At 36.2% G+C, this 27,902-nt stretch overlaps 1 protein-coding gene across 12 annotated transcripts in view; it reads right to left on the reverse strand.

The window, feature by feature from the left end:
* The window catches only part of TENM2 (teneurin transmembrane protein 2), a 1,595,068-nt gene that overhangs the window by 60,107 nt on the left and 1,507,059 nt on the right, over positions 1–27,902 (reverse strand). For 10 of the 12 annotated variants that reach the window (XM_066977125.1, XM_066977123.1, XM_048064654.2 and 7 more), the window contains 3 exons: positions 24,921–25,115; positions 19,239–19,439; positions 17,455–17,667 (listed from right to left, as the gene is read on the reverse strand). In XM_066977125.1, coding sequence (XP_066833226.1) covers positions 17,455–17,667; positions 19,239–19,439; positions 24,921–25,115 — 609 coding nt within the window. The remainder of the gene's footprint in view (positions 1–17,454; positions 17,668–19,238; positions 19,440–24,920; positions 25,116–27,902) is intronic. The other 2 variants (XM_066977122.1, XM_066977124.1) reach the window with 1 other exon arrangement.

Below are 27,902 nucleotides of genomic sequence, written 5' to 3' on the forward strand. Positions count from 1 at the left end.
GAGAAAAGCTGTGAGGCTGTAATGTGACAAAACTAGCCATTAAATCTGAAGTGGCTAGATTTCTTGGGACTGAATCCTTCTTCATTGACAGGGTTCACCCTTCATCCTTCGCCATCATATAAGCTGAGGGCCAGGACGTAATTGTTTCACGTTGACAAAACTCTGCCAAATTCAACAGAATTATGTGGATTTCAGTCAGCTAATGTACAGCCTCAAGGTTCATAGCAATGTGCTGTACCTGGACCCTTTATGTAATATTTAAATTACCATATTGGTTGTTCTTCAGACAATATATATTTTTTTTTCTGGTTTGTGTGTTAACTGACTACCAAGCATAGTGAAAACACCAGGTGGTTGTAATAACTTAGATTATAAACTGCTGGTGGTGGTTTTACAGACCTTTCTGCATTGATAACCAGTGCTTCAACAAACCACTTAGACACTGGGATTTCCTTCCATCAGCCTGGCATTAGCCTAAGCATTCAACAAGGCAGCAAACTTGGATGTATCCATTCTAGCCAAATACCACTGGTATCAGATTTTCCATTTCCAAACATTTTTACAAAGACCTATTAAAACTAACCTAGTATTCTAGACCTAATGCACTTTGGGATTCTCAGGGAAGACACTCACAGTTCTCAGTTCAGTCATTAACTTCAGAATACTTTGACTTACTTCAGAAATTCCCCACACAGGGCACATAGGGGATGTGCTATCAATCACTTCTGAGGGACTGTACCACTCCATTTCATACCAGGATGATAATTTGACCTCCCTCATATTCACCTTGACTACAGCAACACAATATATAGGGGCTTACACCAAATTCAGCTAAGCAAATACTGAAGCACTTCTTCACAAGAACAGGTGTATCAAATACTATTTTAATTCTCTCATCAATGGCTTCCTAAAGAAATACAAAATCATGTTCAAGGCCTTACTTCTTATCTGGTAGGCTCAGGATATTTAAGATGCCTAAGGTACAGGGATAGAAACCAGGGTTGAGAGCCCTGCTAAGCTGACAAAAGCTAATCTTATCTTTGTAGGAGCTGGAGATCTTAAGCTGCCAACTCAAAACTATGAAATAAATTCTATCACTCTATAAATAAGAATTTACGTATAAAAAAAAATCACAGATCCACTTTCTGCCCCAAATACACATTCAATTTCTGTATATTAAAGGAGTTCTAGTAAACTCCTAAAATAGCTTTGCTATTACTCAGCGGAGGATTAGAAGTGAACCAAAGTGCACTAGCGAGCCAAGACAGCATTTCCAGTGACCAAACAGAACCGTTTCCCTCATCCCAGTACTATTTAACAGGAGGTTACATGGGTATTTCTAATAGTACTTGAATTCAGTGTGAGGGAATGGGATGTGTGCACACGCACGTGCAGACACAAGAAAGGCACTTTACTGAGGAAAAGCAGATATTGGATACTACTTGTGTTGCTCAGTATGCTACAGATGCTTAGCTATGGTGCTGAGTGGTGAGTAACAGCCCACCTAATGCACAGTAAAGGGGGCTGTAGGATATCTGCCTTAAAAACTATGGACCAAGTGATGTCTGACATCATAACTAGTCCTCACAACCCCATCTGAGGAAGAGGTTGGACTAGACAACCACCTCAAACCCCTACCAACCTGAATTATCGATGAACTTTTCAATTTTAGAGCTTTGTAATTCATGATTCTTAGGGCAGCGTATACCAGTTTTCTCAGGCATTATTACGATATAATTACTTGCTGTTCATCAGATATTGATGTCTGTATAGAATTTATAATTTAGCAATTAACTTTCAGGTATGCAAATGCAGTTCCTGTATAAGTGTGCAGATTGTCTCTCTCAGAAGAATAAATATGAGCCTTAATGTAAATACGTATTATTTTCCTCCATTAGTGCATAACAGATTAGTTAGCTCTACAAGCATCTATCCCTTACCTTGATACAGAACTTTGGAATCCCTTCAGGTCAAAAAGAACTTTATAGACAGATGCATTATATTTTGCAGCTGATTTTCCTAAAGTCTTCTTTGCATGGATTCCAATAAATGGTCTTATACTGCATGGTTTCAGACTGCAGAGTCCAAACACCTCAGTTATCCCAAAGAAAAATCAAATGAAAGTGCTGAATTAAAATGAAGTTTACAAGAAGTATTCTGGGATAGTATGGAATGGAAAAAGTTTTGATAACATGCACTCTATGCTTCTCATACCCCTTCTGGCTTGCAGGAATCCTAAATCTTCATGACAGTAAAGTATAATTTAGAAGTAACGACAACAACAAAAGGCTATTTGAATATTAAAACAAATGCATCTCACATTTTGTTATTTATGGAGTTCAAGTGTGTACTTGAAATGTAAAGGATGAAAAAAGTGTCTAGAACACAGAAGCAATATTCTACCATATAGAGAACACATGTAAAATAAATTAAAATAAATAAACAATACATTATGAGTATTTGCACATGCTGAGTCGTTTTGGCAGATGCAGAATAGAAGTTGTATATTTCACTACATAAAACATATTTTGTAAACATATCTAATCCTAAAGAACTAGATATCCATTCTGCATCCTTTACACAAGCCTCATTATTAATATCATTTGATTTCCCAATTTTTAATTGTTCCAACTGTACAAAGAACTAATAAGAGCTACAGAGGTAAAAATGTTGATTCACAACATTTTCTCTGTTACTTCTTTATCTGCCTAAGTAGTGAAGAAAAAAAATTCCTAACCCTAAGCACACAGCCAGCTGCCTTGACATTTAAATACATCTTAAAAACTGATTTTGATCTACTAGGGAAGTCTTCACCATTTCACCTCCCAGAAAGCCTGAAGTATTTAACCTGTACTTGGAAGAAATGTTAAAGTGGAAGGACTCTTAATGCAATGCTCGCTTTATACAAACAATATTTGCTGTCAGGTAACTAATAGCTCTGTTCCTCCCCTAGCCTCGCTAGAAATAACCTCAACTCTCTAAACAAATACTTAAGCCTCTGCTTACAGAAAGAGTATTTCTTTTCCATTTCTCTGTCAAAGACATCAGTAGCACCAGCAAAGCTTTTAACTTCGTTGTCTGCATCTGTATTTGACAGAGTTCTTAAAGCACGCTGCGATAGGCAGGATGCTGTTAGTTGTAACGGGACTGTTTGCTAGGACTATTTCTCTGGGGAAGAGAAATGCAGTAACTAAGTGAGCTGGAGACACAGCCAAGAAATCCAGAAATCACCCCACATCAGCTGCACTAGAAGTATATGATCGATACATTGGATGAATCCCCTTTAGTCACTGGTTCGTGTTGGGTGAAAAGGTGCAAAACTATGTATTGTCATGCTATTTGCTTCAGTTAACAACAAAACAAAAAAAACAGGGAAAAGCAGACATAACAGTATTAAAAACAAAGATCAGGCAGAAAGAATTTCCAATAACAAGACAAACAAACAAACAAACAAAATCTTGGATCTCTACCTGTGAAATCTAAAGGACAATTTGCTACAGTTTTGTGCAATTTGCTCTTTCTTTGCAACACTGAAAATACCGTGTGTCCTAACAGCTCATGTGAATAGCACCTCAGCATATATCAAATAGATGTCAAGGAAATTCTACTTTTCTGTTTTCTATTGAGGTTATTAATTATCTTAGAAAAGTTGAAGGGAAAATTACCAGAATGTAAGTTTGTTCTGAAGACTAGCACTATTTACCCTCAAAGTACAAATAAAATTAGAACTTTTGTTACTGTTGTCTGCCTGTTTCCAGTAATTCCAATTGGGTATAGTACACCTTTTCTCACTACTTACAAATAGTTGAAACGTTACCCGTTCTGAGGGTTGCAGAACATCAGAAACACCTAACAGTCAGGCTGTACACAACGATGTGTTCAGAGCTGTGAAACCAAGCAGTACACGACAGCTTTTTCACACTGCACAGAAAGATTTCAACAGTTTAGAGCAGAAAGTGAGAAGCACTGTCCTCACTCAAACGGCAGAGGATTTTTATAACATAATACTCAACTATCTAATTCATGGCTTTCTAACAAATGAACACCTTGCAGCATCAAAACATCAGCGGAAGGATCCTCTCACACCTGAGGATGGATGCAGTTTGACTCTGGTGACTTCAGGAGACCTCCACATGTCCTAATCAAGCAAAGTGAACTTTGGAACAGCTTTAGGCTTCAAAGCAAATACAAGCATGGGAATGTGTTTCATCAGGCATAGTGCCTATCCAATTTACTGTAATAATTTTTGTAAGTGGTCAGGAACCTTTCCCCAAAATCCTTCTTAATCTGGGTTTCACTGACTAGAGAGAAACACTGTCCTATAGCTTAATGACATCGGACTGCCTTTCTCACCACTGTCCAAATCAGTAAGCTGAAGACGTTGAAGTACATTTTGCAGTGTGCATACCTGCTTTTCATTCTGAACCAATAAATTTTTTAATTTCTCTTTTTTTCCTAACCTGGAGTGAAGTTACTTAATTCAGGTAAGGAACCAGTAGCAGTAGCCCTATGAAACATTGTCTGTAATAACCTTGTAATTTTTAGTCACAGGACTACAAAAATAGGAGCAAGTCCAAAAAGAGCAAACATCACCCTTTTTGATTCACTGTTATTTGTTCACATTGGAATGACATCTTTCCTCACATTTTAAAACATCTTTATCCGAAGCACTAAAATATAGAAAATAAATAATTAAAACCTAGGTGTGTGTTCCACACACATTTTTTAGGAAGGCTCCCATTGAATCTCAATGGAAACATTTGGCTTAAGAAATCAGATACACTATAAACACCTTGCTAGAATACTTCAAACATACAGTGTTTTATCTCAGAAGTGTTGACAAAAAATTATTATAGTAGGGGAAACTGTGACTATAAAAGTTTAATAAATAGATGCAGTCTCAAGCAGAGGGCAAATATTTTAAATTACCCTAATTTTCCTGTATAAGTATTTCCCTTCACAAAGGATCTCATGCCTAAAACTTTCCATGTACTAACGTAATAAGGATTTTAGGAATGTCATGGTAACTAGAAATATAAATACTGATGATGAAAGACAAACTCTACTTATCAAACACTCTATGTACAGAAGATGAAAAGATTAAAAGAAATAGGGAAATAATCAGATTTTAATAAAGACTGCCTTCACTTCATTTTAACAAAGTTTCTTGCAGTATAAAAGTATTTACAGTTTCAGGAGTCACTTAAGTGCATCCACAAAATTTGGTATTTCGTATGTAGTTAAATCTTTGTATAAAGGATATGAACCACTGTTTGAAATTAAGCATGGGCCTGACGAATTTTGATTTACTTTTTTCTCAGCCTGTAAACAAAAAAAAACAGTTATAAAATTCTTTATCAAAGGATTCCAATGAAAAATCATAGAACAGATAATCTCTACAGGCCCCTCTAGATTTGAATTAAGGAGAGCTGCAACTCCAGTCTAATGGTTAGTCATCAGCATAGATTTTGCTGGGGTTCTCATTTCCCGTTCGCCCTTCTAGCTACGTATGCAATAGTACAACAGCACATATATACATCCTTCAGGCTTCTGGCTCTTAACCATCTCTGTAGAAGTACAATGCAGAAACAATGAATGCACACCTGGTTAAATGAACTTCATATTTGCTATGGTACAGCGCTCACATAGCATTTCCTTTACGCAAACGTTGCCATCTCAACCTCCAAAAAGTGACCTTGACTCTGATCATCTATTCACTAAATAGGGAAGGCTTTCTCATTCCAAATCCATATTTCTGACTTATTTTGGAAAAAAAAAAAATCACACATGCACAGGACTCAATTAAGATGCATATGGATTGGCTATATGATAAAGAATCAATTAAAATGATCAAAGACAAGCAGCAACAAAATGCAATTTTATCCGTAGCTTTCAAATAAGCCAACAAAAAGATGCGTTGGAACTAAAAACATGTGCCCCATATTCCCTCCCCCCTCCCCCCCAATTCAACTATCCATTAACAATGTTGCATAGTGAGCAATGCCTACCTCCATTTCATGTTTCTAACCCCTATGCAGTGATATTCTGTCTTAAGTCTCAAGCATCTTTTCTATTTTTTTTGAAACAAGAAAAGGCACATTACCATTATTTTTCCTGTACTGTTATCAGATTAGATTATATCAGATTACAGATTATAGACACCCAATTGCTTTTTCTATAACTGCTTAATTCTAGGGAATCTTCCATTGTAAAACTATAGGATATAATGCTAATTCTGTTAATTTCAGTGAGAAGAGATCTGTAACTCAGCATATACATATTTTGCTTTACTTTATTAAATGGAAAGTAGCAGAAGTTACATCAGTTTATATTTAAAATGTGCTGAAAATTTGATGTCAACATGCTGCATTAGGAATAGAGTTCTCCTTTCTGTTATTCCCAGCGGTTAAAAAAAAAGTCAGTTCTCTCATCTATACTAGTGTCTTTTTGGCTTTAGGAGAATCAGCATCTTCCTGTGACATTTAGGTTTTTGTGTTTGTGCATGCTGAATTTACAAAAATAACTTCAGTGCTTTTCTTGAGGGACTCATTCCACAAACAGCTCAGCAATCACTTTTAATTCTTAACAATTGGAAAGTCACAGTATTTGAAGTGGGACTTACTTTTTTGACCAATAAGTCATCAAGTTGTAGTGAAACATGTTATCCCTAAATTTATCTCTCTCATTAATTTGGCCTTTTGGATAATTGTCCTCAGCATTGTTTCTGATCTAAAATAGAAACCCGGTAATATTTTTTGCTATAAAATGGTTTAGTTTTTAATTAGAAAGAATGTTATTTAATCATGATTACAACACTGTATTTATTTTTTAATTAATAAATCTCTTATGAAATACCAGCTGTCTACAGAACAGGGACTGCATCTTGAAGCACTGTGCATCTTTAGCTCAGTTGTTCTATCCTCTGAAAGACTGACTGTTTAAAGGCAAATTAAAACACGTTAGCTAGATGCATTGTGAATCTTACTTGTCACACTTGTGAATAATTTCATTCTTTCAAATCTCCCTAAAAAAAATCTGATTTGTAATTTTATAATTAGCTGGAATGAATACAGAAGATATCCACCTTTACTTCACATGGGTTATGGTAAAAAAAAAAAAAAAAAGAAAAATGTATATGATTTTGAATTATATGAAAGATAAACCGTCAGCTCATGTAGCTCAGTCTACACTAGTCACCCAAAAACATTTCGGAAGAAATATTTAAACCTTTCCTTGCAGCTATTTTGCATGGTATCTTTATAACATTTTGAAAGCTTGTCACAGCCTACTGATGCTGAGTCGATTCACCTATTCTGCACTGGACTGCTAAAAACTGAATAGAAACTAAAAATACAATGGGATTAGGAAAAAGCAGTAGAGCATGACATTGATTGGCAGCTTTTCCAAATTATGGCTCCTTATTTACAGAACTCAGGAAACCACAGCCTTTTAAAGTGTGTGTAACAGATACACAGCCTGTAACAGATACACAACCTGTACAAAACCTGCAACAGGTAAAATGCAAATAGTGTGGTAGGACTTAGGTTCCATCATGCAAATGGAGTTTGGGAAAATGCAGAAACTGTTTTACACTTTAACACCCAGGACTCGCTGAGTGCCTTCTAATATCCACTGAGACAGCGCAGGAAAAGTCACTAAATCCCAGATGTTAAACATGGTCATGGGCCACAGAATTGGCAGACTACCATAAGGTAGAAATTAAAGCACTTTTTTTTTTTTTTTTATGGTGTGGTATGTCTCACTGAATAAACTTTTTTAAGGGACAACGTTACACTCCACGTTATGTTGAAGAGTTTGTGAAAGCAAAAGTTAACTACTTTTCCATCAGAAATGCTTAATTGTTTAAGAAAAGTATGTGTTTGGACTGAATTATTGAAATCAAGAGTGTAGCACCCATTGCTAAGGCTCAGCTCTTGGATTTGAAAATCTTCAAGGAGACAGCTGGACAATGAATCCTTTCTTCTCTAATCCTGTTATTGACTGAAGAGAGAATAAGGATGAATACAGTAACTTTAATTTCTTGTGTTTCACTTTTCCTTGGGTTTCAGTAACATGAAAGTGAACTGCAGCTAGCGTAAGGGCTAATGAGACACCATCATTGTTTTGTCTCTGTCTATCCAAGCATGGATGTGTTTTGAATACTACTGACAGAGTGAGATGGACAGTTGTATGTCAATCAATACTGTATCACTGAAAACACCACAGAAATATGGGCTAGAAATTGTAGAAATCTAAACTCTTACAATTTCACAGCAGCTAGAAATCAAGTAATAATTACCCTAGCACTACCCCAGCTATCTGCACTTTCAACATACAGAGATGAACACCAACCATTACCTCAGACCTGAACACCTGCAAAAATGCTTAGGTTTGGATTTCTGTCTTAGATTTCAGTCACATAAAGAATTGTATTTTCTTTGGGCAGATGAGATATACTACATTATACGATGGCTTCAATTTGACACAAAACTTTGCTTCTGTTTATGTGTATGGAAAAAATATAACTAAAATTAAATAGACTGAGGCTACCTGCAGGAAATATTTCCAGAAGGTGAGGTTATACTAAGAAGCATTTCTTAAACAGGTCAGAATAGCAACTGAGAGAAAGAACAAGAGAAAAGAGCTGAGTTACTTAAACTTAGTTGAGCATCAATTGGTCAGGATACAGTCTACCTCATAACTAGCACCCTGAATATGTCCCCATATTCAGTCCTTCAGATCTTAAAAAAAATAAATAAATTGAGTGCTTTGCAAGAAAGATGTATTCAACATTACTGTGTATTTCATCCTCAGTGAGTAGTTACTGCACAACAGTTAACTCTGAGTTTAAAGAAAAAGCTTTCAATAGTTTCATTTTTCCCCAAAGCCCTAAACAGATCACACAGCAAAATCCTGAACTGACACTTCAGAGATATTACAGAGATTGCTTTTTCCTTTTCCTTTCTGACACTAGTATTTTTAATATAATATTAAACAAAAAATATTATGGAGAACTTTGAAAGCATCAGATGTCTTAGGAAGGCAAAAAACTAACTTCTATGGCATCCTACTGTTAATTTGATGCTATGTAGGAATCAGAGACAAAATCACAAGAAGCTGAAAAGGTAAAACTTCAGGTCTGAATTGTTATTCCATAGAGGTTGCAGCAGGCAGGTAAAACACATTTGGCCTCATCTGCATCTTCAAGTATGAAAGGTTATGTGAGATTGATGTTAAAGGTACAAGAATTATATCTTGAGGATGTACAAGTAAAAATGCGTTCCATTAAAGAAAACACATCTTTAACAGGGACATTAACAGCAGTCCTCAAAAGGATGGGAAGATATTGTTCTCTTTTGTATTCATTTCTTAGTAAATATCAATACTATACACACGTATATACATACATATTTCTCAAGATCTTGTACTACTTTTCTGTCTCTATCTCACTGACCTCTCACAAGCATTCCCGTGTCTTTGTTGTTTTGTATCCAGCAATACCACGTTATTCACTCATTTGCTGAAGCTGTGCTTGACACTGCAGGATACAAAATAACACAGAAAACATTATCTCTGGAACAAGAAAAGATTGCCTGGTGCTGTGAATACTTCTATGAAGAGCAAAATCAGCTTTGCCCTTTCAAAAGTTAGATAAGCAACTTGATTGATTGTCCTCCCCTGCTTTTTGTAGTCTTTCAAGAGTTCAAGAATTGGCCAGAAAATCAGTGTAACTCATGTAGAAGCCCCTCCATAAGGAGAAATGAAATGTGATTTTAGTTTGGGAAACTATTCACCAGTATCTGCTGAGTGCATCTTTGAAGTACCAGACAAAATGCAGGAAGCCTTACTGAAAACACACTCATTAAATTTTGGGGGCTACTAGTAAGGTCGTATTCTGCATATATCTTATATAAAGGGAAAGAGAAAAGCCACTCAAATGTTCTGTCACTGCACTGTGACATATTTCAATCATTTATAGGAAGCCCTCAGCAAAGAATGCAAACAAGAAAATTCTTCCTGGTGAATAAGATTAACTTTTACTCTAAAAGGATCCCCAGCTGCCCTGTGTAAATTCTGCAAATGAAAAGGAATTTGGTTTCTCAACTCTCTGAAAGTCAAACCACTCTTGCTCTATGCAAATCTCTACATACAATATATATCTCTATATACAATATATATCTGGAAGGAAATACTGTATTGCGCTCAGCCATGAAAAGGTAAGAGGATATAGATGGTAGTTCTCGGTACCTTAGTAATACAAAAATTGCTTAGAAAGCTTATTCGGACCTGATACACAAAAGTAGCAAAGAACAATTTAGTTACTGGAGTAGGAATTTAGAAAGTTACAAATCAGGGGGAAAAGAATAAATATTATGACCTCTGAAAAAAAGAGCTGTTATTTACACAGCCTGAAACAAGGGGACAAGATTTTATTCACAAGTTTTGGAGGTGGGATAAAAGAGGATGTTTATAAAATCAGCAAAGCACCTCAACAGCAAATGTAGTTGGAAATTACAAGTAGCACCATCTTTCCAGGAAGAAGTTTCTATTTGGTTATTTATAGGGCACTTGCATCTTTACTGAAATACAGCGATGTTGGACTGCATTATCACCCACCTAACTGACTAACTCATTCATTTTGGCCATATAATGCAAATTGATATGACATATATGGACATGATTCTCTAGGTATCACAAGTCTGACTGATAAATCTATGTAGGACTACATTACATTTATGATCATAAATGGTTCTCTACAGATCAGGAGCATCAGCTAGACCTACAGCTGTGAAACTAGTTTGAAATAGTAAAAGATATCTTTATTAGTACAAGAAAATGAAATCACCGTCTGTCACCTTACAGTCAAACCACCAAAATCCACTAATATTTACTCCAGGCTAAAATTTGATCTATCACAACTTTGGCTCTTCCTGTTTTTAACCTCTTATGAGCCTCTCTGCTGTAAACTTCTTCTGAAGAGGATCATTCCTCTGGAGGAATAACTGTGAGGTGTGAAAGTACATATACAAATTTTATCAGACTACCAACATCAAATACCACCACGCCACCTATGGCAAAATTACCGTTCTCAGGTCAAAGTATGAAAAAGTCACTTGATAAGTGGGTCTTCTACCTCTCACAGAGAGTTCCTCTACGCTTGCATGACAAATTAAAATGCAAATTACGTGCAGAGAATGACAGAAATCATTGAAAATCCCTCAGCTTAATTCATGCAGTATCTGCTACTGTTGTTCTGCTGGAAGATGCATGGGAAGGAAGCCATCCTATGATACTCCAAATGAAAGCTTGACACCACGTACCTGAAAGACTTCCGGTTATTAAGAAACCCACTTCCAGGTGTAAAGACAGTAGGACGTCTGTATTATACAGGTGATAAACCCAAATTCGCAGATATAAAAACAGCCACTGCCTCCAACATTTCCGGCCACGCCACCATCCATATTACCAACAAATTTCTGTATCATCAGTAATGAAAAGCGGTCATGACCCAAACATGCTATGCATTTTTCAAATGAAGTTAAAAAAAAATTGTGTCCCCCTCACTCTACAGAGCGCAAACTAAATCTCTTTTGTCTTTGTTTAGTATTTTTCTTATACTTTGGTAAGTTATAAAATAGTATAGATAAATTTTAAGTAAGAAATGCATTGAAGTCTAATATATCTAACTCTTAAATTGCTCTTTGTCAGATACGATGGCTTTCCACTGTCTCCTCCCACACACTTTCCATCTCTCCTGAAAACTGCTTCATCTTTGAATCATTACCATTGTAATTACAACAAGAAAAATCAGTAGAAGAAGAAAAAAATCTTTGACATAAAGAGCATTATCATGGGACAAAAATATCCTGCTGGAGCCAAAGATAACACAATGCTCCGTTATTAATATTTCTATTGATTATTGACTTCATGATGAAGTAAAAATCTAAATCTAAATCCTTTCACACTTTATATGTGGCACTCCCTTGTGCCTGCAAAAAAATGTAAACACGTTTAAAATCTGTAAAGGGCATGGTCATCCCAAAACACCCGAGGAAAAAAAGTTTTTAGTAATTTTTTTTTTCCCCTCAGTAAAAACATCAGAGAGTAGGACGTTATCTGTCTAGTATTCAGCTGGGCAAGCCCTGATACCTCAAAGGGAAGGTGTTTTAAGTATTCACCTACTGGGTGTAATATTTGCTTATTGTTTGGATGTTTCACAGTGGCTCTATGTATGGAATCATAGAACAGGTCGGATTGGAAGGGACCTCAAAAGATCATCAGGTCCACAACCTATAATTCTGCAAATACATAACTCACAGATTAGTCTCCTTGGCTGGATAAATGATCAAATTCTACTTTTAAGAGTGGCATCCAATTATTAATAGGGATGAAAGTACAAATTTTAACTTGGAACATTATCAAATAAGTTATTTAGAATGAATACTTCCTTTTAAGCTCCAAGGGACCACTTTATACTATCATTCAAAATCAGACTGGAGGAGAGCTTGCATAGTTCAATGATTTTCTGGTCAGCTTTCTGACCCATGGCAGGATGAATTATTCTATGCTATTCCTGACAGACGTGTCTAAACCACTGTTAAATCTCCAGTGATGAGGATATCACCACTCATTTAGACAACCTCTTTCAGTTTTTCATTTACTGCTGCAAATTTTTTCCTACCATCTAACCCAAATCTCCCATCCTGTAACTTAAACACAAACCTCTTATCTTAAGCATCCCAGACAGAAAGTCCTCTTTTTCCTTTTCTGCACATTTTCATAAATCTAAGGATTTTAGGTTACTTCCCACTATGTAGGGTACAGGATTCCAGCTCCCTCAAATCCTTCTTCTTTATTCAAGGCCCCGACAACCCAAAAGACAAGGTACAGGACTAATACAGATCTCTGAATCCCTTATTTGCTAAGGAACACTACCTACCATTTGACATTTTCAGTATAAAGGCTAAGGACTCAGTGGGGGAAAGAGAGTGGCAGATACTCGCCTCTGGAGTTAGATTCTGAAAAGCAATCGCAAGGCCAGGAAGCAGTCTGTGGAGATGCTCACATTACCATTGCTTCTGTTTTGCCTAGCAGGTAGATATTAGGAAGTTCAGCTTCTGTGGCTGTCAAAGGGGCTACAGCTTGTTTGCATTAAAAACAGAAAATGAGCAGAAAAGATAAGAACTGTTCTGATCTTAATCTGCAGCACAGTATCCATACCATCGAGCAGCCTTTACTGCAATCTTACGCCACTTTCCATCTGAAAGCAGGAGTGTTTAACCTACGTTATTGTAGGATGCGAGCAGAAAAGAGCAAGGGTTTGGGAATATGACAGGTTGGCATGAAGAAAATCTCGTATATACACTTGTGTTGAGAGAGCTCACCGTATAAAATATGTTTTCAGTCTTTTAAAGTTTACTCATAAATATTTAGAATGAAATCCTGATTTCTCTGGTTTCACAACAAGATTTTAACCAATGACTTAATAACAATTGTACTTCGTACTGCAGGGATATGGATTACAGATGGTACTATGCTTTTAAAATTATATTTTTGTCTGTTCCTTAAGATCTCCTTATATATCACACTGTTCCTATTGTACAATTCTGGCAGTTTATATGGAGAACACCCCCAACAATGGATTAAAAACAGTAGTTTTACACATCCAAATATTATTTTCAGTGAAAGTAACAGACTTGTTTCATAACAGCATGCTTTAACAACACTCAGATGCTTCAAGGAAAAGATAAATCCTCCGTCTTAAAATTCTGGCATGAAATTGGTTCAAGATTTAGCAACTGCTGTATCTTATTCTTTTGCTTTGTTATTAGTTTTCCAATAATCTTTTCCTCATCTAGATTACCCTCTATTATTTAGTTAGAACTTCCTCCATAATTGCAATCACTGAATAGTAATCACTTAATAAATATATCCTGACAGGTCTATTTTTGCACTGGGAAAAGATTCATTTTCTTTATCATCACTCCAGTAAGCAATTTTTCTTCCTACCTGAAGTAGCAAAATGAAATGTAGTGTCTGGAGCACAGTTCTGCTCTGATACATACAGCATTTCACTAAGACCAGACACCAATCATTTCATTTTTTTATTCTTTGGATATGGATTCTTCAAAACCTGTGTAGCGAGGAATTTGTGTTCACCGACTTTTATATATAATTCTATTGATGCACATAGGTAAAAGCTGCTTTTCACAGTTTGTTAATAGTGAGCTAATAGTGGCATTCCTGGTGACTTTTCAGAGTTATTTTCCTATAATACAGGTAGCACAGAGAGAAACCACATTTTTGTTAAATTTCATGAGAGGGGATTGAGCTTAGGTACACAACATGGAAAAGCCAAAAAGAGTGTGCGTTTATTCTGCTGTCTATAAAGAACTAATTTTGTATTAAATAGAATAAAATAACCTGAACAAACTTGGATACCTGCAGGTTGCTATAATGATTTCTTTTCCACTGTGATGTGAATATAGCACAAGAAACTGCTGAGGAAACACAATGAAAATAAAATAAATGGTGGTCTATGTGTAGAAACCTGTCTTTCCTCACAAAATGGATCAATTTGTCCTAAGTGGGCTTGGCCTAAGTCACTCAAATCAAAGCAAGTCTTTCTACTGACTTGAAAGGGTTTCAGGCTAGTTCTAGCAATAAATGGATACTCAGAGTAAATAAATTCTCCTATGAGAATCCCATTTTTCAGCTTGAAGTAGAGAAATTCTCAAATGTATTGTGAGGCTAATGAGGACCTCACACAGGTATTCAAGAATTCAAACTGTGTCCAGGGAAGGGAGAAATCCAGCCTCTGCTCATACGCTTTTTTACTCTGGTCTGGCCTTGCTGTGTCTTTGGACAAACAGACTGTGGGGTTTGCCAGGTGCCTTCCGAACAGGACTATGTCAAGGTTCAAATACATCAAATTTGCGTTCTTGAATATTATTAAGGTAAACATTCCTTAGTGAGTAATTCTGACATGAAACAGTCTGCCAACCTTTTAGTTGAAAGCTAAACCCATAAAGGAAATACACTAAGTTAAAATGATTTTCCGTAAAATTTAAGTACATTTTAGTTCTCCACACTGCTGTTGAAAATACCTTCAGCGCCTCATCTTTGTTCCAAGTACCAATCCACTGTTTAAGGACCTATTTTCCAATGTTAACTTCTAGCATTTTTTGTACAAGTAGTGGCAAAAATTAGTTTTATGATCCTTATCGCTCAAACTCTTTCTCCCTTTCAGCCCCATACAACATGAGCCTTTGTGTTAAAACCAAGCCAGAAAAAACAAACCCATGGAATCAAGCTGTGATTTTCCTCTGAATTGAATTCCATTTCTGGCCTCATGTTTTGTGCTTTTGTAAATGGCCTCACAATCAGGCCTGATGATATGAACATACCAAATTTCTTACTAATACAGCCCAGTCATAAAAATATCTGTGTATATACAATACAAAAACTATGGTTGAACAAATTTAAATGTATGATAATTAGAAGGGCAAACCTTTTCCCCATAGCCTAATCTTTGCTGCAGGCAGAACCATATTAAATTTAAAAGAAATCTTTCTAATACACGCCAAACAAACAAAAAAGCTTACCCTTATTTACTTAATCATTTCAACAGCACTGCCCTTTCTCTCAAAAGAATTGTTTATATACTTCTATAATAGGGAAAATATTTATTTCATAGCTTTGAAAATTAAACTAAAACTCTCACTTCAGGGTTCACTAGCCGAGCTTGTAATTTTCAGAATTCTTTTATGGTATTGGTGTAAGGCATCTTTTTGTGTGCACAGTAATGAAGACTTAAAATATACTAATCACCTCTAAACAGGCATATTTCTAGAAGATTATAAAGCAAAAAAAAAAAAGGACAAATGAGCAACTTTTAAAATAAGCAATTATTAGACAACTTAATGCAAAAATATTTATAAACTAGGCATTTTGTAAGGATCTGGTAATTGCTTAATATTAAAACAAAATGCCTAGATTAATCTAGTAGAGAGAGGTTGATATGATGGAAGTCAGAAAGCAGTTGTGAAAAAACACTCTGCATCTTTGCTGGTGACAAAGTGTTCAGTCATAAAAGCTTTGATTTAAATCATATTAGCATAGTGTGGTAGAAGCATGCAGCACCACAACATCAAAGGATATGCCCTAAAAATAGGAATCTTTTTTTATTTTTTTCTTCCCAATAAGCATAGTCTTTTAGTTTCCAACTCGTGTGCATCTGAAATGGATTGTATATTCAGGAAGAAGTCAGAGGGGAATGAAAAAAGAAAAACAGCTTGAGGGATGCAATAATCTCACCATACTTTTAATTAAAGAAATAACAATTCACTTGTAATAGGACTGTCCCATTAGGGTCCCTGATTGCCATAAAAATCTCAATTGACCTACTTATTTTCTTTGGTAAATTCACCACTTCAAGATGATCTTGGATTTGAACTCCATAGGTTTCTTTTAAGGTAAGTCCTCCAAATTTTTTTCAGGGAAAAATACATTTGCCTGAAACTTACATAGTCTCAGCTTGCAGTTGGATACTCTTACTCCAGATTATTTTGCTCATGCTTCTCAGAAGAGATGTGACCATTTAGATTTTCCCATTTTCAACTACAGTACAGGGAAAATAACATTTTTTTTTTCCTAGTAACTTTGCAAGGTAGTCCAAACACACAACCTAACTGCTTGTAGCGACAAAATAAAGGACTTCATTTAGAAACAATTAATTCTTCTTCAAAATAAGATTTCAAGTGCTGTAATTGAGAGGATAGAACATCATTACTTTGTGTAAGTATAACCTTTTTGAACTTCCCAGGCTGACACATCACAGCTGAGATGCAATCGTGTTAGTCACGGCACGCTGCATGATGCCAATGCTGTACTGAGCAGCACGCTATTAGGAAAGGGTACAGCAGCATGCTGCACTGCTGACAAGGCCCTCCCATGCTGTGATTGTCTATATGCAAACACCATGCCCACTGTCACAGCACAACACAGGAAAATGCTAGGGAGCTATTTCTGTAACACCAGGAGCACTTATTCCTCCACAACTTGACCCCTGCTCTGTGTGGAGATGGTGGTGGTGTGTTTCAGATGTGATGTATAATAGCAGGAAAGCACTGATGCATCAGACCAGGAAATTAAAAAGGATGCCATTCACACAAAGGAATGTTTAGTTAAGTTTGAAAAGCTTGGCTGAAATGGTACCGTGGTGGACCATTTGTTACATCTTTACTTACTAACGTTCATTTGCTGTGGATTTTTTCCCCCAAAATCAGTTTGTTATTGATTTTAAATCATTCCAAGAGCTCATCTGCATTTCACCCCAAACATTTGGAGTCTGAGCTAATATTTGAAAGCATTAGGGTCCTTAAAGGAACAGCCTATTACAATACACAACAATAACTATGTTTCTACGATTTATGAAAAGAAAGCAATATGTGCCTGTTTCGGTGCCTGTCGTTTGCCTACCAATGGTGCAGTGCTCCCCATTCCAGCCCTCTCTGCATTCACATTTCCCATCTTTACAAGTTCCGTGCTCTGTACAACGGGGATGACACACACGCTGGTCACACGCCACTCCTGTCCACCCTTCTTCGCAGCGACATGTTCCGCCAATGCACACCCCATGAGTGCCACAGTCTACAGAGCACACTTCTAGGAGGAAAAAAGAAGAAAGATTACAGCTAGCTTATGCCAGTGGCAATAGGACAGAAGTAGCAACCTAAGTCATTATGTAAAAGTGAGTAGAAGAAATACGCTTTTGCTGAAAACTACATGCTCTCAAAAACTGGCCTGTTCATATCTGGATCAAACCCAGCAGTCAGCTTTTGCCGAAGAACAAGCTAAATTACATTAAAGAGTCATTACAAAATTCTGCTCCTATATGCTGGACAGATCGCTGTAGAGCTGTGTTCCCTATTCCGATACAAGGAATTTTCACAGGTAGTTTCCTCGACACCTGTCAGCACTGCAGAAGGAGGGCACGTAGTTCTGTTTTACTCAAACCTGAACCTGTGTTGATTTTAACAGAGACATTTATTTGTTAAGAACGAGAACAAAACTCACCTAAGACACACTCAGCAGAGAATGGTGACAATTCAGGGTCACTTAGACTCTAGGAGTGACTGGAAAAGATACTTGCAAGTGAAAGATTTTGGAATCCTACTGCTAATAATGGTGAGATATCCAGCATCTTGCTCCCAAGTTCTCTTACAGCTCTCTGCCAGCAGAAGTTGTAGAAAAGCAGAGGGGTCTTTTGCCTCATGCATCAAAGAAAATGACAGTTTAAATTCTCATTCATGTATTTTTCTGGCTGCTGCTGATGCATGAAGCAGAAAAAAACATATCTTGATACTCATTTCACTGGTGGGGTATTCTGAGTCATTAATCTTAAGAAATAACTGAATAAATGTGAAAGCTGTAAAAATTACTTTGAGAGTCTTGCTTATGGCCTACAATTCCATCTCAAGATTCAGCTTACAATATAAATGCAAAATTTCAAGTATTTTTTCCCCGCAAATAGAACATTTGCTGTCTTGTCAAAACTGCTTTTTTTCTCCTTAGCTCCTTCTGTTAGAATAAACAAGTTTTATAATATTCAAGTCAACTGCAGCTTTGGAGAGGATGAAATTTTTTAGTTTATACTTTGGTGCTTGCTTTTCAGTGTGTCTTCTGCCCTAAAATTAATTCTTTAAATATTCCATATACAACCAAGAATCAAAAAATACCCTATATGCGAGAAGAGATTTTTCTGTTTTGTAATGTTTTTTTTTCATAAAATGGGTAGCATTTTCATGCACAATAAAGCAAACACCAAAAATATACTCAGTTGGAGTGTTTTGCATTCCCCAAATGTTATGAACATATTTATAAATCACTGCTGTGGAATTTTTCAGTTGAAGTTGGCTAACAGCTATAAAGCAGTTAATGAACTTTCTCAGTCCACAAGAGAGTCAGTTGCAGAATGAAATACAGACTCCTGACCTACACCCCCAGCCCCAGCTGTCAGTCCCAAATTAGGAATGGTATTAAGAAATAGTATTTAAATAGTATTTAAAATATATACACACATACATACATGCTTCTTTCCAGCATAAGTCAAAACAGGATCAAATTTGTTCCAAATAAAATTTTCTAATTTATTTGCATTTCGAATTTGCCTCTGACATTCACGTTTTAATGAAATAGGTGCATTACTGCAAAATCAGAAGAAATATTTTTCTTACCAACAGAGCAGTCGGGACCCATCCAGTTGGGATCACAGCTACAAAGACCCGTGTCAGACAGGTATGTACCGTGCCCACTACACTGATCTGGACACTGGGCTCTGGGAAGCTCGCAGTTTATTCCACCCCAGCCCGGGCTGCAGAGACATTCGCCATTCACACAGACTCCATGATTGGAGCATGTTGGATCTAAGCAATCAACTAAATAAGAAAACAAAAACAACGTAGAGAAAGGTCAGTTCCCACAATATAATATCTGGAAAACATTTAGTTGTGGTACCTTGAAAAGTTCATGTCATTGGGACAAAATAAAATAAATTCATGTCGTTAAGTCATATAAATATCTGGTCTGAGAATTGGAAAGCATGAAGTAATTACATTAGCAGCATATAAAAGAGGGTGTGACTGAAAAACAAAAGTTTACTGCAGGAATTCTGGAGTGAAGAAGTACAAAGACTTAAAAATAAAAGTTAAATATACATAGTAAGAGCTCCACACATAAGCCTTAGTCTGGGGGCGTTCTGAAACACTCGAGTTCTGCTGAGTTAAACACTATATGGAATAATGTAGTGGCCCCCTCTCCTCCCTTAAAAAAATAAAAAATAAAAAATCAAACAAATTGCACTTTTCAAATAATACTTTTTTTACTTGGGAGTATCTTTATCAATACTACTATTATTACTATTCACTTGCTAGACCATTGTGAGAATAAGATTGTGATATCTACTTTAAATACCTAGAAGTCAAATTATCCGTGGCTTTCAGCTTCTTTTAGACTTTTAAATTATTCAGGCACTTTTGAACATTTCATTCCTAGTCCATTAGTAGCTAAGCAGTGAAACTGAGAGTCCCTATTATTTCAACCCCTGTTCTACCCAGCAGATAATTCTTTAAGAAATAAAGAAAAACAGATGTACATACAGATTTCATCTTTTCTCTATCTGAAAACAACAGAATAAGAAAGTGAAAACAGCTATGATGGAAAATCATCCATAAAATTTCTTTTGCTATTTCAGTCCTGACAAATAAAGGGATGTTATGTGGTGTCTTTCAAATAAGCTCTAACAGTAACATTATCATTTTCCAAATTTTTATCTTGTATCATTAATTTGTGTAAGTGCACTATGCTCTACTGTGAATACGAACATCGAGGCTTCACCAACTGCCTTTTGCTGTGGAATTGAGGGCCAAGGTCAAACTTATGTCCTAAATAAAATGAATTCATCTCATGACTGGTATATATCAGCTCACAAGAGAAGAACCAAAAATGATTGGCATTCTCTCTTGCAGCTCTGGGAAGATCTGAGTTTATAATGAAAGTGATTTATCTCTCATCTTTTCCAAATTGATCCTTCTAAATTAAGGCAGAGACATTTTCACTCTGCCTTATATGAACAATGCTTGATCTTTCAAATCTCAACTTTTCTATAAACAGTCTTGTCAAATTATTTTATGAAGTTACAGAGCATTTAAAGTAAGTATATAGATTAGATACAACTCAGAGGATTGAAGCAGGCCCATTTAGAGGTACAATAACATGAGTTATCAGAATAACTCATAGTTGATTTTAATTCAGATTACAGTAGCACAGAAATTATGGTAACATTTCCTATAAGATTTTCACTGTAATAATGACCCTGGCGATTTCTTCTTCTTATTTTTTTTAAGATTCAGTGCTCAGTTAATTGGATATGAAAATACTATAGTGCAATTTAGTATATACACATAAACCATGATTGTTTGTGGTTCAGTTCAGAAAAAAATCATAAATTCCTAAATTGTTCTAAAAATATCTAGAATCTTCTTCCTGTTAGTCCTCCTCCATGCTCAACAAAATCAGAAACTCCAAAATTTAGAATATGTCTTTCATGCTGTTTCTGTTACACCTGACACAGACAGAGCTGTGACAAAATAACCTGGTTTAATAAAGAAATAAAGAACAAAAAGAAAGATTTATGTCAATTTACCTTAAGGATGAATGATACTCTTTTCCCTAAATTTAGTCTTTTCTTTTAAGGTTATATTTTAATGGGAAATTCAAATGGGTAACATGTATAACTTTCTGTTGTACATTGCAGGACAGTTAACTTTAGAAAATACTGATTAGTCCTAATGTATTCCACATTTCAGAAACATACCACCTTCCTTCTCAAATGGAAGTGCTCATGAAAGCAATGTAGAACAAAACCACCTCCTTCTACCTATATGAACCGTTTCCTCTTTGCTGACTTACTGATGCGTGCAGCTGAGATTTACTAACACAGAATAAGCCTACTAACTCCCCTAAGCCCCTAAGACCCTTCTTTTATAGAATAACAACTCACATGAACCCTCTTTGTCCATTGTTCTAGACAAATATGCTTTATAGCTGTTTTTTTCTATTGTATGATTAAGTAATAGCTTTCAAAGTTTAAACTGAAGAGACCTTGTACTCTGAACTCGAACCTTGTTCTATTTTAACACATACTCTTTGGGTTATCATCTTTGGCCATATCCTCAGCTGCTAAAATTAGCATAACTTGATTACCTGTAATAAAAATACAATGCTTTATGCTGCAAAGGTTCTGCCCCCAACTCTTTAGAAGGGTTTACCATGGTTCTTAATAAGGAATTATAAATGGAGCTTCTTTGGTGTTTAAACAAAGGACAACGCACTTTAGCAAGTGCGTCTGTTAAACTTACTCGTAGCCCCTTGGCAGCTCAGATCATTAGAGCTCATTTAGTATTGGGCCCTCTGTAGATTTGACAAAAAGGGTACTGAAAGCAATTTATATCCCTAAGGACAAAAAAGGAGGTCAAGGAGTTTTCTGAACAATATGTACTGTAAACCCCCAAAGAGCCATGAATTACACTTATGAAGTTAAATGTCATTGAAAAATGACTCGACCATGAAACTGACAAGAAAAACAGTTAACTTAACCTAATTTGTCAATTTCACTTGTCTCCCCCCAAACCAGATTGAATGAAATCTGGCAAATATGCCACTTCATTGTGTGTGCAAATTTGTTAATAGAACAACAATGTTTATGCTGCAAAAATTGTGCATCACAGATATTGATTCTAGTGCCACTTTCATTTCAGGTAAATTGTTTGAACAATATGACCGTGATGAATATAAGAAATACAAAGCTAACGGGAAGAAGAAAAATGCTGACCCACTTGTTCTAATTCAATATCCTAGTTGGAAAATGGCAAATGAACCAAATTTCAGTATTCTTTTTGGAAGCTCAAATCAACAGAGGAAATTCCATATTTTAATATAAACATATATGTATATTTATTTGCATCATTCTACCATTAATTCATGCATAAAGTTTAAATATGATCAGATGATTACCTGCAACTGGAAAGACAAGGCTTCATATCATACCCTTTTCCCCAGAGCTCTTGAATTAATGTGACAAATATGTACAGAAGAAATGGAATTTTACAGTAGAAATATGCTGGTTGTTCCTTATTTATTTGTAAATTAATTTATTGAGTTATTTATTGCCCAATGAGGTATGCAAAAGGTTATATTAACCTTTTCTATCATGTTATCGGCCCCTTCCAAGCTTGCAGTTAATACCTCCTGCCTTTGTAATTCATTTACCTCTTAAAATCCTTATCCTTTCAAGCACTGGTGACTAAATAATCTATATCCTTTCCCCTCACATATTAATTTAACTCCCCCAAACTTTGTTGACTGAATGCTTTGCGGTGTTTCCAGGTTTGAAAGGTGTTAACATTAATGCCTTTGCAACAGCACATGCACTAGCTTGTTCTATAAACTTATATGGAGTGGATGAGGTATTTGCTTCACCTATTTCAAACATTCGTATCAGGATAAGCTAAATTAAGCACTACAAGAGCCTATTTCTCTTGTAGGAGTGTTAGGGGATTCAAAGATGTCTACCTCATATATAGCACAAGCATTGCAGACAACTGAAAGTAACAAGAGAACTCCATGCAAGTCCCTGGAAATCATCACAGTGGGTGAGGAATTGCTTACAAGGTAGAATTTACAGAATTAAATAAAAGATCGATCAATTTTAGGCCATTTACCATAGTCTAATAATTTTAAAAATTATAAAGAAACACAGAACATGATGAAATTCATAGAACTTACTTAGATTGAGCAAACAATTGCAGTTTGTAACAGAAAGAGAGCTTCTGCATTCCTAGGGAATTAGACTGGATGTTGTAGGGCATGCTACAGACAGTCTTTTCCACCTTCAGTTTCCATAAGAATGTAAGCTATAGCAGGGCATTTCAGATAATTTTTTAATTTTTCCCATAATCATACACTCAGGGTGACCTGAGAACTATCATTTGTAGCAACCAAAAGGGACATTACAGAATTTTCTGAATAGAACTTAAACTGTAACTCATTAAAAGCAATGGAAAAACTAATGACTTCGGCTGAGTTCTGGATTAGAGCTCTAGTGACTACAGTGTTGTGAAGCATTCCTAGAAAGAGATGACAGGAATGACCTGAACAAATTGTTGCAGTGTTGGCAGTCCCACTAGTGAGAATCCTAGCTTATATTTGCTTTTAGCAAAATAAGCTCATTCAGACTAATGCAAATCTTGTCCTAAAGGCAACAATTGCAGTCCACATGCAAAGATTAAATCCTCCTGTGATATAGGTCCCCATGATTTTCTTCCCTCCTGCCCCTCTCTCTTTTTTTAAATTTATTTATTTATTATTTTTTTTTGTAGGAGAAATAGTTGTTTACTATAGGGTAAGATAAAAATTGATATATATGTGATGTACAGCTCTGCATCCCACTCAGAATACTCCACAGAGACCCTTTAGTCCTAAAACCATGCAGCTCCTCTCCTGTCACCTTAATCTTCAAATTGCTCCTCCTTTTGGAGGATTAATAAACTCTGGGAAGTCATCATAAAGTACCTTGAAATATCACTGCTCTAAGGATGTGCCAAGGTATGCAGAACTGTCTATCTAGCATTCCTCTGGAGAGTTAAATTCTCTCCTAAAACCATACTTTCATTTTAAAAAGAAAAGGAGTCCAATTTAAGCTGTGCATTCTAACAAAAACCACTGTGAATAAAATCAGTATCAAGCTCCATCTATGACCACATTTTCAATGGGCCATACTGTTAAATTTGCTCATTCTGCATACACAAAGAATTGGACACTTACAACATGAAGAACTTTTCCACATTTAAGACAGTTGTTGTTAGTGTATGCCATCTGCCTTTTTTAAATCCCATGTCTAACAGGAGTAATTTGCACTAGGTGAAGTCTGTAACACGGACACCCAAGTCTTTCAAATCTGTCTCACCAATTTCTGTCTTAAAAGTGACTTATCTGTTTGCTTTGTGTGGAGCTGCAGTTCTACTATTTTCTCTACTACTACCACTTTTTCCTCTGCATTTCACTTCTAAATTGTTCAATAAATATAATCCATAAGAAAAGATTTATCTTCACTCTTCAGCAAAGGAATTATTCAGGTTTACTTGTGGCATTCTTAGTACCACAAAACAATGTATATAAAAATCAGAAGTTTAGTTTAAACTTTCATAGATCAGTAAAATTGTGAGGGACTACATCTTTACTTCTCTTTTACAATGATCTGTTAGAATAGTTCTGTATTTAAAATTTTATTCTTTTTTTTTTTTTCCTAAGCATTTCAAAAGAAGCTCACAACATAGAAAGAAAATGTGCTACAGTATTACCTTCTTCACAATTTTCTCCTTTATAGCCAACAGAACAGACACAGTTCCCTTCGATGCAGGAACCGTGACCTCCACACGAAGGATCAATACACTGGCTGATGGGTACATCACATTCTGGACCTTTCCAGCCACTGTAGCATAAGCAGGTTCCTTTAGAGTACTGACCATTGCCACTGCACAGTACCGGGCAGGCAGCTGGAAAATTGAACGAAAGAAAAACAGCATACAGGGTCAGAAAAAACTCTAAAATTCCTGTAAAGTGCACTAAAAATCCACTTCCAAATACTTAGACATATATACAAGTATCTTAATTTACTGGAAAAAATTCAAAGCCAATTTGTAGCAGTTCAGTTCTTCATTTCCCAAAGAAAGCATTTGATTACTATTTAATAAAGCATGCATGTGTCGGGCATTCTGAGAATACAACTACTATTCTTTATAACCTGTTGGTGATGTCTGGGATAACTAATGAGGCAACGTGAACAGATTTGATTCTGACATTACTCTGCTTTGTTCCATTAGGTAACATCCACTCTTCTCAGATAGCAGAACAGTCCCCACAGCATGTTAGTATATAGCATCTTTCTTCCAGAACGTTTTTTAACGTAGTGTCCCAAAAATTTATTAGACCCTTTGACTTGTTTTTCCCATATATGGATCTTGAACACAGAAATAACGCAAGCTTTCATCAGTGCAAATGCATCAATACAAATGCACCTTGCCACCAATATCCCTGCCAAATCTTCTTTACCCATATCCCAGAGTGACTGTTTCTACCCTAGGTGTATTGACGAGAAAGCACCATTAACCCGTATTCATCTCTATTGTATTATTATAAAGACAATTTTTGAGCAAATATTCAGAATTCATTTATTCAAATGAAGTGAAGCCTATGAATAATAAAGGTAGCCAGCAGGCCTTGGATGCTGGGAATCAGATGTTGTTCATATGCAGAACAATGGAAAGAAACAAGCGGCTTACTAAAGCCAGTCGCACATAAATGTTACACCAAGGCATATTCACACTCCTGTATGCCCACATCTCCCATGCAAACATGGCAATCTGTGAATTTATATGCCTGCAAAAGGCTGAACGTATGGTCACCCACCAGAGAAACGGGAAAAATAACCAAGGAATCACAGAAAATGGGACTAATGAAGTGAATCTTTGATTAGAGGTGCACTTTTACACTCTTCTTTGATGCAGTTTGATAAAGACTAAAAAGTATTTCCCTGTCTTTTCACCCTTCAAAGTAATTAGAAACTAATAGCTGCTTCTACAGTACCAAAAATATACTCCAAAGCTACTATTAGTCATTAAAAGGTCTTACTGTCCCTCTTGCTTCTATTATCCTTTTAACCTGAATGATCAAGGAGAACCCAAGTAATTGATCTACTACAAAGAAATGTGTAATTGTCCTGTTGCACAACTCCTCCACTGTTCAGTCCTGCAACTCTTATTAATCTTAGCTGTCCCATTGATCTGCTGCGAAAACACATTTCATAATGGATTTTTTCAAGAATTTTCTTTTGTGAAGTGGAAACAAATTGATCAGATAAACATATATACAGATTTATAACCTTAAATGTTAGCTAAAATTTGGAGTACTGAGAATTATTTCCTTTAGGACCACAAGTTGATTGGCCATATGTCACTTGCATAATCCTTTTTAGCTGATTTTTTCTACAACAGAGTTACATGTTGACGTCTGCATGTTTTTTTTTATTTGTTTGGTTTTTTTGATACCCCTCCACTATCTGAGGGCCATATTATAAGTCCTTTGGAAATAGCATTTTCATTACTGGTATTCTCTCTTACTATGAGTCTTTGTAATCTTGCTTAATTTTTTTCTTCACGCCAAAAATGAACATAAATATGAATAAAATATAACTTTCAGCAGCAGCTTTCTGATTTTGGACATAATATACGCTCACAAGTCAGTTTACTTCATTATATGCAAAAGTTTATGCTAAACTTCTAACTTACGCTTTTTGCAGTTGGTTTCAGAATTAAGCTTACTGAGCCAGCTGGACTGAATTTCAATGCAGACAAATATCCATTACATCCACACTGCACTGTAGGTCAGCCCGCTTTAAATGTTTTTGCACGTCGTCTTGTAACACCCCTCCATGACATACAACACACAGAACCAGTAGCACCTTGGATGCCATTTCACTAACTGCTCATTCTGTCTGTGTGTATTACATCATGGAGTCTATCTCAGCTCCTCAGCATGCACTGCTTTTCACCGCCTAGAAATGCTAACTGCTGCTACTGCAACGTCATACAGGTGAGCCATAAAGGAAGGGATCACACTAAGACTGCTTCCACTCCTCACGTATGAAGACCTGGGGACCCAAACAACTCCTTGGACCACAACCCTCCATTTCACCACAATTAAGAGAATTCTTTGGGCAGATGTTGACACCTTTTCCCAAATCAGTGTACGTAAAATAACCACTTCAGTTCTGTTCTCTTTACTTGCCACGACATAGAAGATCTGGAAGTGAGTGGTCAGAAGGCAGTTTGTCCTGAAGACCTACACTAATCACAATGAGTGCCAAGTTTTGTTGAAACCTTCCACACCCTGACACACTGTAGAGACACTGTTCCTTTTTTTGGGCCTTATCTTACGGCAAAAACATTTCTCCCTAGATCTAGGAAGCTCTCAGTTCCGGTATGTAGTGGTGAAGTTTGCAGCCCCATTGTTCGAGTCCAACACAGAATGAAGTACTACTGTTAGATGTGTATTCTCTACATGCTTCCAAGCCACTGAAGAGACTTAATGGTATTGTTATTAACAGTTGCTCAGTGGGGCTCCTCCAATTGTACTGGGACATGCCAGCATATGGCTTGTGTTTGCCTGTCAGCTTCCTTCACCATGCTGTGATAAAACTGCATGGAAAGAAAAGGTCCTGGGAATGCTAAGCTAATCAGAAGACAGTGGACAGTTTCTTCACATAAATCACATTTATTCAAGTA

The sequence above is a fragment of the Anser cygnoides genome, chromosome 14 (assembly GCF_040182565.1).
Source record: "Anser cygnoides isolate HZ-2024a breed goose chromosome 14, Taihu_goose_T2T_genome, whole genome shotgun sequence".
Classification (NCBI taxonomy): Eukaryota; Metazoa; Chordata; class Aves; order Anseriformes; family Anatidae; genus Anser; species Anser cygnoides.